The sequence below is a fragment of the Xylocopa sonorina genome, chromosome 9 (assembly GCF_050948175.1).
Source record: "Xylocopa sonorina isolate GNS202 chromosome 9, iyXylSono1_principal, whole genome shotgun sequence".
Taxonomy (NCBI): domain Eukaryota; kingdom Metazoa; phylum Arthropoda; class Insecta; order Hymenoptera; family Apidae; genus Xylocopa; species Xylocopa sonorina.
This window is the reverse complement of record NC_135201.1, coordinates 4,432,077-4,443,009: the sequence shown is the minus strand read 5'-3', so window position 1 is coordinate 4,443,009 and position 10,933 is coordinate 4,432,077. Positions and strand designations below refer to the sequence as shown.

The following is a 10,933-nucleotide window of genomic DNA, read 5'->3' as shown; positions in this document are numbered from 1 at the left end:
TGCATCTTAAATCCCCACGAGTCCCACCTTAATTATCCTCGAGGACGCATGCGCTCACCAGCGGCCCTGTGTTTTTCTTTTTTTTTACATTCTCAACGATAAATCGTTCGATCAGGTGTATTATAGCCGTCTTTCGTTCTCCTGTTACTTCGTGCCATTCATAATACTTCAGCTTCGATATCCGTCGTCTAGAAACGATTGAAAAGTAACGGACCGGAACGATTGTTTCTTCTCCTCTTGACGTTTGATCGTTGTAACAATCGCGAGAGGTTGCACGGTATCTCTGATGAACACAGCAGCGATTTTGACAACCGATACGTAAACACTTTACAGAACTTCACTTCGCAGGAATTAGATTTGTAATTGCATGTGATCTCACGAAAATGGCACTCGTTTATATCGGAGATAACGATCCCTGGTATGGAAAAAAGATCAATTTTCGCATTTCGTTCGTCTCTTTGAGGACGTACCGTGTTTACGTAGTTGTCCGTTTAAATTACGCAGGTTGACGGAGCACGATGCCTGCGAGAAGCTTTTCAGAGATATCATGGAGCAGTTCACGGAGCGCAATAAATATTCGAAGGCCTCGCAAGCGTACGCGAGTATATCGGCGAATATACGAATTCGTTTGAAACAGTACAACCGAGAAGTTCAACAGCTTAAAAATAAAGTGGACGACGCTCTAAAGTCTAAAACTATGTATCCTTTTATTTTATTCGATGAAGCGGCAGCAACTGTTTAGGAACGTAGAAAGGTGACGGTTTCCCTTAAAATGCGAAGATATACAGAACTGTAGAAGAAGCAGAACGGAGGACACGTCAGATAGAGATATTGGAGAGCAAAGATGTACAATTGCAAAAATTGTACGACGTACGCGCAAATAATTTTGCGTCCTCTCGTGCAAATTTACTTACATCGGGTACATCAGCATTCGCAGACGGAGGTACAACTTCTTGGGCAGCTGATGACGATGACGATAAGCCGATAGATACACAAATACCTGTTACCGACCTTAAGGTTCAACAGGAAAGAATTCTGCAAGGTATAAATTCTGTATACTCTATATTGTACTTGTATACTGTAACGTATAATTTTTACCTTTTCACAGAACAAGACAAAGGTCTGGAAGAATTGTGTAAAGTCATTGCGAGGCAAAAAGAGATTGGTCAGACTATTAGTAATGAAGTGGATCATCACAATGGTGAATTATAATTGAAATTAATTTTATTTATTTTTTATACATTAAGAGATATAGAACTGTTTGAAGATTTTTCTATTTCTTTCTTTTTTACAGAAATAATCGATGATTTAGCCGATCATATGGATAGAACCGACCAATCGTTAATTAACAAGACACGTCAAGTACAAACAATTAGTTTCAAAGATCGTACATGTGTTTATTGGATAATAATAATTTTACTTTTTATCTGTATTATCACAGTTGTTTTAATCCCATAATTCCTAATGCAGTTAATTATTGTACAAAAGCGTTAAATATTTCTTTAAATGTAAACTAATATTCTGTAAATATGTGTAAAAATTATGGTTTTTTTTACAATTTATTGCATTTTACTCTTCTGACTGTCTATCAATTTTAAATCAGCATTTACGCATGTTGTAAAATATTGTATTTGTAAACAATAATACAACACGAATTAAAATAAATATTTGAGTTTATAATTAAGATTAAGAAGTTTATATTAATTATAATTATCCTTAACCACTAAAATTGCATAATATAATAATGTTACAATGAAATAAACTTTCCCAATAAGAAACAAAATTTCATGATTATTTATCTTTATGCAAATTACATTTCATTGTCCATTAAGTTATTTTAAGTTTGCTGAAATTTTTTCCTTACTAGCCTCTAACATATTACATTTTATATCCAATTGAAGACTTTTCAAAAGTGCATTCGGACTAGGATCTCTTCCTCTGAATTTCCTAAAATATTCACGTGCAGAATGAGTACCGCCTGCGGACAAAAATGTGTTACGGTATCTCATGCCAAGTTGCTTTAATGAGTTCTTATCCGCGTGAGGCAACTCTTGGAAAGCACTGTGTAAATCAGCAGCAATCATTCTCGACCACATATTACTAGAAAATAATTTTTTTCTTTAATGTTGTAATAATTGTTTTTAACGCCTGCTCGTTTACTAAATCTTACCTGTAATAAGCAGCTGCCCAATCTCCACTAAAGATCTGTTGAAACGAACAAATGTGACTGTCTTTTTTATATGGTGGAAGTACGAAGTATTTACCCCATATGCGACCCATTATAGTATTCCAAAAATCGTTACTACAAATTTAAAAGCAAATTATTAAATGTGCTACCGTTTATATAAACATACAACATTTAATCTTACCCAGAATACAACTCTAAATCAAATTGCGCTAAATACATTTCCCTGCATAAAGTATATCCGGCTAAATGCGTTTTTACTTTCTTCAAGATTTCAATTGTTTCTAGAGATAATGGTTCTCCTGTATCTAAATGACATGACATTTGTTGCAGATACCACGGTTCAAACAACCTAATGATGAATAATATACATTCAACAATAATATATAAGACAAAATTGATGTATACATGTATATAGATACATTTTCTATATTATATCTTATTTCATATAGTTCTATATATGTATATACATATTGGAAAATAAGAAAAAGATATAGAATGAAAAATATGGAAATTTAAAATATACCAATGTTCAAGAAAGTAATCGGAAATAAATATTGCGTCCCACTCCGTGAATGAAATCCCAGCAATTTCCGCATATTCCACCCTTGTTAATGTGTGATGCAACATGTGTCCAAACTAAATAATGAGAAAAGTCATATCAAAAAGATAAATTTAAGGTACAATATCATTTTCATGTATATAAAATTTACCTTTTGGAAAAGAGTCTGAAGATCTTTAAATGAAAGCAAAGAAGGTTTTCCATTGGCAGGTGGTTGAAAGTTGAATATCAATGCAGCTAATGGCTTCATATCACTTACTTTACTTTTATTCTGAATCGGTACCATATATCCCGCATCGTGTAACACTCGAACCTTTTCATCCTCCCTTGCATACGGATCTAAATAAAAACTACTTATTGGATCAGTACTTGATTGCTGCAGATCAAAGATATCAAAAAATCGAACATCTTTATGCCAAACATCTGTTCTGTTACTTTCCACGATCTTTATATCAAATAACATTTCGACCAAGTCAAACAAACTAGTTAATACTTTAGGCAAATGAAAATAAATATTTAAATCCTTTTCTCGAAATCTGTAAATTATAAAATGACATATTATTTGTATGTATATATATGTATATATGCAGATGGTTTATTACTAAGACAAAATTCATTTGATATTACTCGTATAAACTGTTTAGTTGCTTTCTACCCCAATATGCTACATCCCAAACTTGAAGCCTATCTTCGAGACCATGTTCACTTGCGAATGTTGAAAGTTCTTTAATTTCATATTCCTGAGCAGGACGAGCTTTCGTTGACAAAGTAAATTATTACATACTGCTTATTGATTTATACATAAATATAGTTAGAATAAACAGTTAGAAACATTTTTACCTGTAGCTAATAAATTATCCAGTGTACTGTAAACATTTTCTATGCTACCAGCCATTTTAGTTTCCATACTTAAGTCAACAAATGTTTTGTATCCTAATATGTTAGCCTGTTGAATTCTCCTTGCTCTAATTGTCTCTAACACTGAACTTGCTTGTATCGTCGAGTCATGCAGTACAGATGCTTTAATAACATTTGCTTCCCAAACCTTAAATCTTAATGTACGATCAGGGCAGTACTCTAATTAGTGGATCATAAAAAGATGGTTAATGCTACTTTTGTAATTGTCATAAATTAACATTAAATTCTTTCAATGAATTTACTGTATTTTTATTACCCATAAATGGATCGAACACATCAGAATACAAAGTTACTGTCCAAGGTCCAACAAGATATCGTTTAGGATCCCGCACCATAGATTTTAATACCTCTTCAGGGAAATCTCTCACAGTTGCATGATCTCTTATTGTAAAAGTAAAAATATTTGTAGCTGCCTACGAAAAAAATAAAAACATGTGTGTGCACAAATAAAATTAAAGAATAATTGAAAAAAGAAACCAATAATCTTGGAATGTATTTATATCTACAAACCTCAACTTTCTGAGAGTATTCATCGAGATTACGCGCTAGCAATTCTTTTAAGCCAGCAAGTTCAGCACTTTTTCTTCCAGTCAACTCTAATCCGTTCAATCTTCCTTCCAATAAAGCTTTAGTCAAAACGCCCCTTTGTTCATCACTCAATTTAATTTCTTTATTATTCATAATAGCTTTACACGCTTGATAAATCGGTAGGCTAACATGTTTAGCAGCAAGAGCTTTTTTAGCACGTTCATTAATACTCATGTAATAGTTTGTAGGCATTAAACTTTTATTCCCTAAATATAATGTTTTCGCGATACCCCACGTGATACTTAAAGAGGTATACATGTCCTCTAGAGGATCCAATATATTTTTGAACAGATTCTCCGCAGATATGTTATTGACATCTAAAAAAGGAATTTTGCAAAATGTATAAGCGATTCTAACTTGCACGAAGCACTGGCAACAGATAAAAGTAAAGTTACCAGTTATTTGTTTCTCCAAAGTTTTAATTGCTTCTTCGAACTCTAACGATTGCTTTCCCATAGCGGCAACACATTTCTCTATTGTAATATTCGTAAATTCCGGGCTTTTATCCTCTTTTAATAAAGGATATTTCCCTGGTAAATCCTCTCCTATCTCTGGAACACTAGATTTGAATGTTTACAATCATCAGAACCATTATCAAGACGTTTCAAGGATTGAAAAGTATCTCATCGTGTACGCTAAGGGAAAGTTCTTTACGGGAAACGTGAAATTTTTATTTCGCGTAAAGTTGTTAGGAAAACATACATACAGTATTAAATAACCATTGCGCCTTGGTATTTTCAGCAAATTGTTCTGCGACAAAACGATCCTTTTGCCACAGAACGAAGCCATTCTAACGTTTTTGAAAAACATTGTCCCTCACGGCTTTTTAAATTGCATTTTTAACCAAAAAACCGGCCTTCGACCACTTGATTTAGTCGAGCTCTATAAGTCCTTTCGCTTATCTAACATTTGGTCATGAATCACATGGTGTCGTTGTGTATAAACGTGATCGCGGTTCGTACGGTTCCAGGCGAACAGCCTGATTCTGACTTTCGCAATTGATCGCGCAACGGATGTCCGGGGGAAATATCATCGATCCGAAAAATTGACGCTTCTGAAACGTCCACCTGGAAAATAAATCAGGCTGAAAGATAAATGTGCTCTGTTACATAATCGTAAAAAAAAATGGTTAATTTCGGTGCGACGCATTTACGGCGGCGCCACTATGAGCAAGATCGAAATCTAGAAAGAAGTTCACGTTCGGACGTTCGATCCTAGTCATTGGCTCGGTACATAGTACATATACATTCGGATAATCACAATTGGGTGGAAAAAATTGGATATTTTCTGATGCGTAGATAGCGAGAAGTTAGTTCCTACGGTTGAAGTGTGATATTACCATTTTATTCTGTAAATTGGGTTTGTCTGAGCGAGAATTTTTACTGTTTCGTCACAGCCGTTATCAGGAATCAATATCTGCAGCGATGTCGGGAAAGCAACGGGAAAGTAACGTCAAGTGGGAAAGCTCGACGGAGGAAGAGGATGCGTACGAGTCCAAGTACAACATGAGGATAAGAGAATCTCTGAGGAACGCGAAACAATCGGCCGCGGCTGAGAACGAGATCAACGCTGAGCCACGGAAACGGGGTCGGGGTCCGTCCAAGAGACCTTGCCTGAACAGGAATGCTCTGATGGCACGAGAAAATAGGCTCAGGAAGAAAGCCTATTTGGAAAAGATCGAAAACAAACTGTCGTTCTATCAGCAAGAGAACAAGAATTTAGTGAATCTTATAAGGAAACAGGGTATCCATATCAAACAATTAAGTGGCGAGGTTGCTTACTTGAGGAGTGTGTTGAACAACAACACAAGCATAACTGCGTTATTGAAAACGATCAACGACGGACTCCAGAAGATCAGTACCCAAAAAAAGAGTTCGTTCCATTTGAATCACGTTGCTGATTGTTCCAACGAATTGAACGACGCTCAGCAACAGAAAAGCACATATGCGATGAATGCTAAGCAGAACGTATTAAACGCTCAGAATACTAATATATTCGTCGCGAACGTCAATGACGACACGTTAATGGAAAATACGATAAATGGAAGTCAGAGCAATGAATCTTACGTTAATCCCAAAAGGCCATTCACCTGTAAGGACTTAAACATTAATAATAGCAGTTCCTCTTTTTTAGATTCCGATCATACTTATACTATTTCTAAAAATCCTGCAGTTGATATCAAAAGCAATCTACCAAATAAAGAAATGGCAAACTCGATAACATCGACTACCAGTTCAATATCAGACGATAGCTACATTGATAATACGAAGGATTTAGACAATTTGTTACCAATTACTCAGACAGAGCTACCTAACATAGCAGAGAAAAAGGACGGCGACACTATGGGCATTGACTTTGACCAATTGTCCACTTTCAACATGGATATATTTGAGGATCTTCCAAAGTGTGATGAGATAATGAATTCGGTAGACAGCTTAAATGAGGCATCCAACCTTTTCACGGAGGAAGAAATATCCCATACTTTAGATAATACCGGGATCTGTCTTCATGTTAATTCAGACAAAGTATCTTTAGAATTTTGCTCTACTTGTCACTTAAATAGTAAAAACTCGGGATTAAATTGAAGGGGGAATCGATCGTAACTGTTATTAAGCTCACTTGATGATGAGACACCGGAAAGGCTAACTAAAGATTTTCAAAGTATTTCTCGATCAGTGGAATATAAAAATTTATAAAAGTAATATACCATTTTAACTTTCTCTTATGTATATTGAATTTAATATAAAAATATTGTTCTATATACAGTAGCAGGTATGCCAATATTTTCAGGTGTATCAAGAAGATGTACGTCATCACCTAGCCCTATCTGCTGCGCATAGAAATATTATACGCATGGAGCGAAAGTTGCGTTATTAGTATTTATATTATATATGTATATACACAACATACACACATAAACACACACACACATACATATACACATTCGCGCGCACATATATACCTCAACTAAATGTACAGTCATAAACATATATGCATATAATGACATAATAGATGTATATATGCATATATGTGTGTTTATTTTGTAAATAGTAAATTTTTTTTATGTATGTAAAATTTCCAGAATTTTTAGTATAAAATAGTTTTGTCACAAGTTACATCATTGCTACTTTTCAATAATGGTATTTAATAACACGAAAACTGTCTTTGAAAAAAGTGTTTATTGTGACTGATTCTAATAGTTAGGACACTGAGGTTTTTGTTTGTCATTTGGATGTAATTTTAAATCGTATCACTTCTGTTCCTCTGAGACTGTAACTATTTGCTTTTTACAGGATAGTACCATGTTGGCATTGAAGTTTACTAGCGACGATCGTGCAAAAAGGTGGGCGTACATGTAATTTTATTAATTAACACGTGAATGTAAAATTAACTATAATATGGACGTACATTATGCAAATGATATGTTAGATTTGTAACAAGTATGTATTATTTGTTTTATCTAGTTGAGGTCTGGCATGCCTGACACGCTCTGTAAAACACTCGGTGTAACATAGTATTTTGGAGCAATTACAATTAGTCCTTGTTGGAAATATGTGTGGCAACACGATCGCCCCCCTTCTTTTGCATATTCAGTATATAAATTTATAATAAACAGGTTGAGTACGATCAAATCGATACTTGTTTTTAATACACAAAAAGTATAAATATTTATTATTGCACTATATAAAAATTATTGCAAATTGTTCAAAAACACGAGTTTTGAATTTCCAATAATTTAATTTTCAGCTGCATCCCGAGGATTTTCTGCCAATACGGAACATTCCATCCACTGATCGAGTTTTATGGTAACTGAAACTGAAATTAAAGGGTCGAATAACATAAAAAGAAAAAAAAAAAAAAAGTAATTTTTTTCAATTATGTAGTACAAGTTAAAAGCGGTCTTGCAATGCCAGAATTTTTATTTCTTCGACTCCCAAATGTAACTATATAGCAAAAGTTATCAGATACGATAGAATATTTTCTTTCAGTATTTCTGTTCAAAGCAATTAAGAAATATTTTTCCAGTTTCTCGGGGAAAGAAGTGTATCGATTTTGTGTCACTGTTATATGCTCTTGTTTTAATACACACATATATATATATATATATATATATTATTTTTATATATTTTTACTATAAAGTATTCTTTTTTTTAATGACATACAAGCAAGCATAAATTTGAAAATTATGTAAACAAAAGAATGTGTACTAATTTTCTTCTGTTGATTTGAAAATTCTGTAATTTTTAATTAAAATCGTAAAAGCTGTTTTGTATAAAAGATCGTTGTTTGTCAACAATAAATAATCTGTCAATATTAATTTCTTATATCTGTTAGTAATTACATATTGCATTTTTTTTTTTACTTACATGTGTAGAATGATACAATTTTTATATAATACTCTTTTTAAATACAAGACGTAATTCATGTTTTAAACACGAAATATTACCATATTTGTTACATTATGTATAAAATTAAAATAAATATTTAATTACGATTTATAAAAACATGCTAACAATCTTGAGTTTCTTTAAAGAATTTCCATGTTTGATTCCATTTTCTTAATTAACATGATTTAATAAAAGTTTTCCTCTTATATTTTTACATCTATATGGTAGGAAACTATTTAACTTTGTACAAAGAGTTTCTAATCATAAACGTATATATATCTGTAATTTTGATAAGGATAAGACAAAATTAACATAAATGATTACTCAAATTCCAAGGCGACTGAAAACATCTGGTTTCTTCATGTGTGCTACTGTCATAACTTTATTAAAAGTTACTTGTTTAATACCATTTGGTTTAGCCATTCCCAAACGTGCTTTTGCTGGTATCGAAGTTAATCTTTCAGAAGCTGAAAATGTTATTACATAAAAATTAATGAAACATCATTGGAAATAACTAAGTTTTATAGAATAATATCGTTAACATTGGAATAAATACCTAATTTTCCAGATGTGACATTGGATTTTATTGTTCTGCTATCTCTTGGTGTATTATTGAAAGAAATCCTTTTAGTTGTTTTAACCAATTGCGGAATACTATTCGATTTAATTTTTCTACTCGCTTCTTGATCAGCTCGCATTGTACCTACATTTTTTGGTAGAATTTTGTTCGATGTAAGAATCGAAGTCCGTGTACTAGGAATTTTAGTTTTTAATATTCCTGTACTACTTGTTCCATTTTTCAATATACCCGTTTGAGGTGTAATGTTATCCTTTTTGGCATCTTTATCACCTAATCGATTGAAGACACTCATAGACCGTATGAGAACATCTTTTCCTAAACCAGTTATGTTAAATGTTGGTGATGTTTCAACTGGGTTAGTCGTACTAGTAACAGAACTATCGCCCAGCCTATCAAATACAGTTCGCTTCTGTTCTGCAGACTTCTTAAGAATCTGTCGACTTCTGGATGTGGATCCTTTAGGAAGTATTACAGTATATCCTACTTTATTATCCTTGTTGTCGAGTGATTTCATTTTTTTTGGCATTTCTTGCCACTCGTCTTCGTTATTACTATCGAACTCGTCGATTTCATCCAATTTTCTTTTTAAAATTGTTTGCTTCTTTTCCTTTTCAAAGTCCGCTATTATGTTACTCGACGTTGACACTGGTTTCTTAGCAATAACAGTTTTTTTCACTGAACTAGTTGGGACTTTAACAACCTTCTTTACAGTTACCGTATCGGATTTAAGTTTAGAAGCTATCGTCTTGACAGGTGCTTTAGTAGCTACTTTTTTAATCACAGTTTTGGGTGTCCCAATGTTATCTTCGGTATCAACTAGAAATCTCTCGCATGTTGTTTCCTCTACCACTTTTTTCGCGTATCTTAAAATAGCGATCATATCACCCATTAACGTGATCCCCATTTCCTTCAGGCTGGGTTTATCTAAGTCTGGTAACATATCTGGTTTAATACGATTGTTAGAAAATACAACAGCATGTTTTGTAGCTACGTCTTGAGGAAATCCTGCACCTTTAAAAAATTTTACCCAATACGCTACGAAAGAGAAAGAAAGACGGTGGTGACATGTGCTGTTTACATAGAACTAAGAGATCAGCTGAATTACAGAGAATTTTAAATACCTGATAGCGATGATGCCATTTTACCGGTTAGGTTAATTCCTTTTTATTTTACGCGATAACGATTCACAAACAATCTCTTATGATAGATATAAATTATTTATGGAGAAATTAATAACATTATTTCGCATATTTTACAAAATTCAGCATTTTTGTGTGATATCACTCGAAACGAAGAATATTTTTATAAACAGTACACGCAATATTATTCTGTGCATGTAAATAGTAAGAGGTGTTCAGTTATCCTTTCTCGAAATAAATATCACAGAATTTAGTTAAAAATTGATAATAAACATCGACATTCCATTGCTTGTGGCTTCAGATCTATTCACGTCCATTCCCCTATATATATATATATATATAAAACTATATGTATACAAACGCAAATGGATAAATGAAATTGAAATGACCAGATAGTCCATACGAGAAGCACACGTAGCGACATCATTGGCAAACACGTGTACTACCAGCCAAGAGGCAATTTTCATATTTACAGGTATATACAAATAAATAAAAATTGTCTGGAAATTTGAATTGAATTAGAAAATGAACGTATCGCGCGAAGTAAGCTTCGAAATTTTATCCATATTTTAA

The 10,933-nt window shown here is 33.2% G+C and overlaps 4 protein-coding genes across 7 annotated transcripts; 2 read left to right on the top strand and 2 right to left on the bottom strand.

Annotated features, from left to right (window-relative positions):
* The first annotated feature begins 325 nt into the window (after window positions 1–325).
* Syx8 (syntaxin 8) lies at window positions 326–1,680 on the top strand. The gene is made up of 5 exons (XM_076901638.1): window positions 326–418; window positions 505–699; window positions 789–1,042; window positions 1,109–1,201; window positions 1,295–1,680. The coding sequence occupies exons 1-5, from the start codon at window positions 384–386 to the stop codon at window positions 1,456–1,458; spliced, it is 741 nt and encodes a 246-aa protein (XP_076757753.1). The 5' UTR covers window positions 326–383; the 3' UTR covers window positions 1,459–1,680.
* A 35-nt stretch (window positions 1,681–1,715) lies between these two features.
* LOC143427457 (uncharacterized) lies at window positions 1,716–5,153 on the bottom strand. Its single transcript, XM_076901618.1, has 11 exons — window positions 4,960–5,153; window positions 4,649–4,812; window positions 4,176–4,570; window positions 3,922–4,078; window positions 3,588–3,824; window positions 3,375–3,501; window positions 2,899–3,283; window positions 2,712–2,824; window positions 2,370–2,537; window positions 2,171–2,302; window positions 1,716–2,100 (listed from the first exon to the last, which is right to left on the bottom strand). Exons 1-11 carry the CDS (start codon window positions 5,061–5,063, stop codon window positions 1,833–1,835), a joined length of 2,250 nt encoding a protein of 749 aa, XP_076757733.1. The 5' UTR covers window positions 5,064–5,153; the 3' UTR covers window positions 1,716–1,832.
* A 255-nt stretch (window positions 5,154–5,408) lies between these two features.
* LOC143427650 (uncharacterized) lies at window positions 5,409–7,857 on the top strand. Of its 4 annotated transcripts, XM_076901949.1 has the most exons (5): window positions 5,409–5,561; window positions 5,650–6,344; window positions 6,426–6,951; window positions 7,026–7,596; window positions 7,718–7,857. In XM_076901949.1, the coding sequence occupies exons 2-3, from the start codon at window positions 5,678–5,680 to the stop codon at window positions 6,836–6,838; spliced, it is 1,080 nt and encodes a 359-aa protein (XP_076758064.1). In that variant the 5' UTR covers window positions 5,409–5,561; window positions 5,650–5,677; the 3' UTR covers window positions 6,839–6,951; window positions 7,026–7,596; window positions 7,718–7,857. The 4 variants fall into 4 exon arrangements, with proteins under 4 accessions (XP_076758064.1, XP_076758062.1, XP_076758061.1 ...); XM_076901947.1 differs by having other exon boundaries at window positions 5,650–6,951; window positions 7,044–7,596; XM_076901946.1 differs by having other exon boundaries at window positions 5,650–6,951.
* A 792-nt stretch (window positions 7,858–8,649) lies between these two features.
* LOC143427649 (uncharacterized) lies at window positions 8,650–10,710 on the bottom strand. The gene is made up of 3 exons (XM_076901945.1): window positions 10,343–10,710; window positions 9,198–10,256; window positions 8,650–9,108 (listed from the first exon to the last, which is right to left on the bottom strand). The coding sequence occupies exons 1-3, from the start codon at window positions 10,359–10,361 to the stop codon at window positions 8,966–8,968; spliced, it is 1,221 nt and encodes a 406-aa protein (XP_076758060.1). The 5' UTR covers window positions 10,362–10,710; the 3' UTR covers window positions 8,650–8,965.
* Window positions 10,711–10,933: the final 223 nt, after the last annotated feature.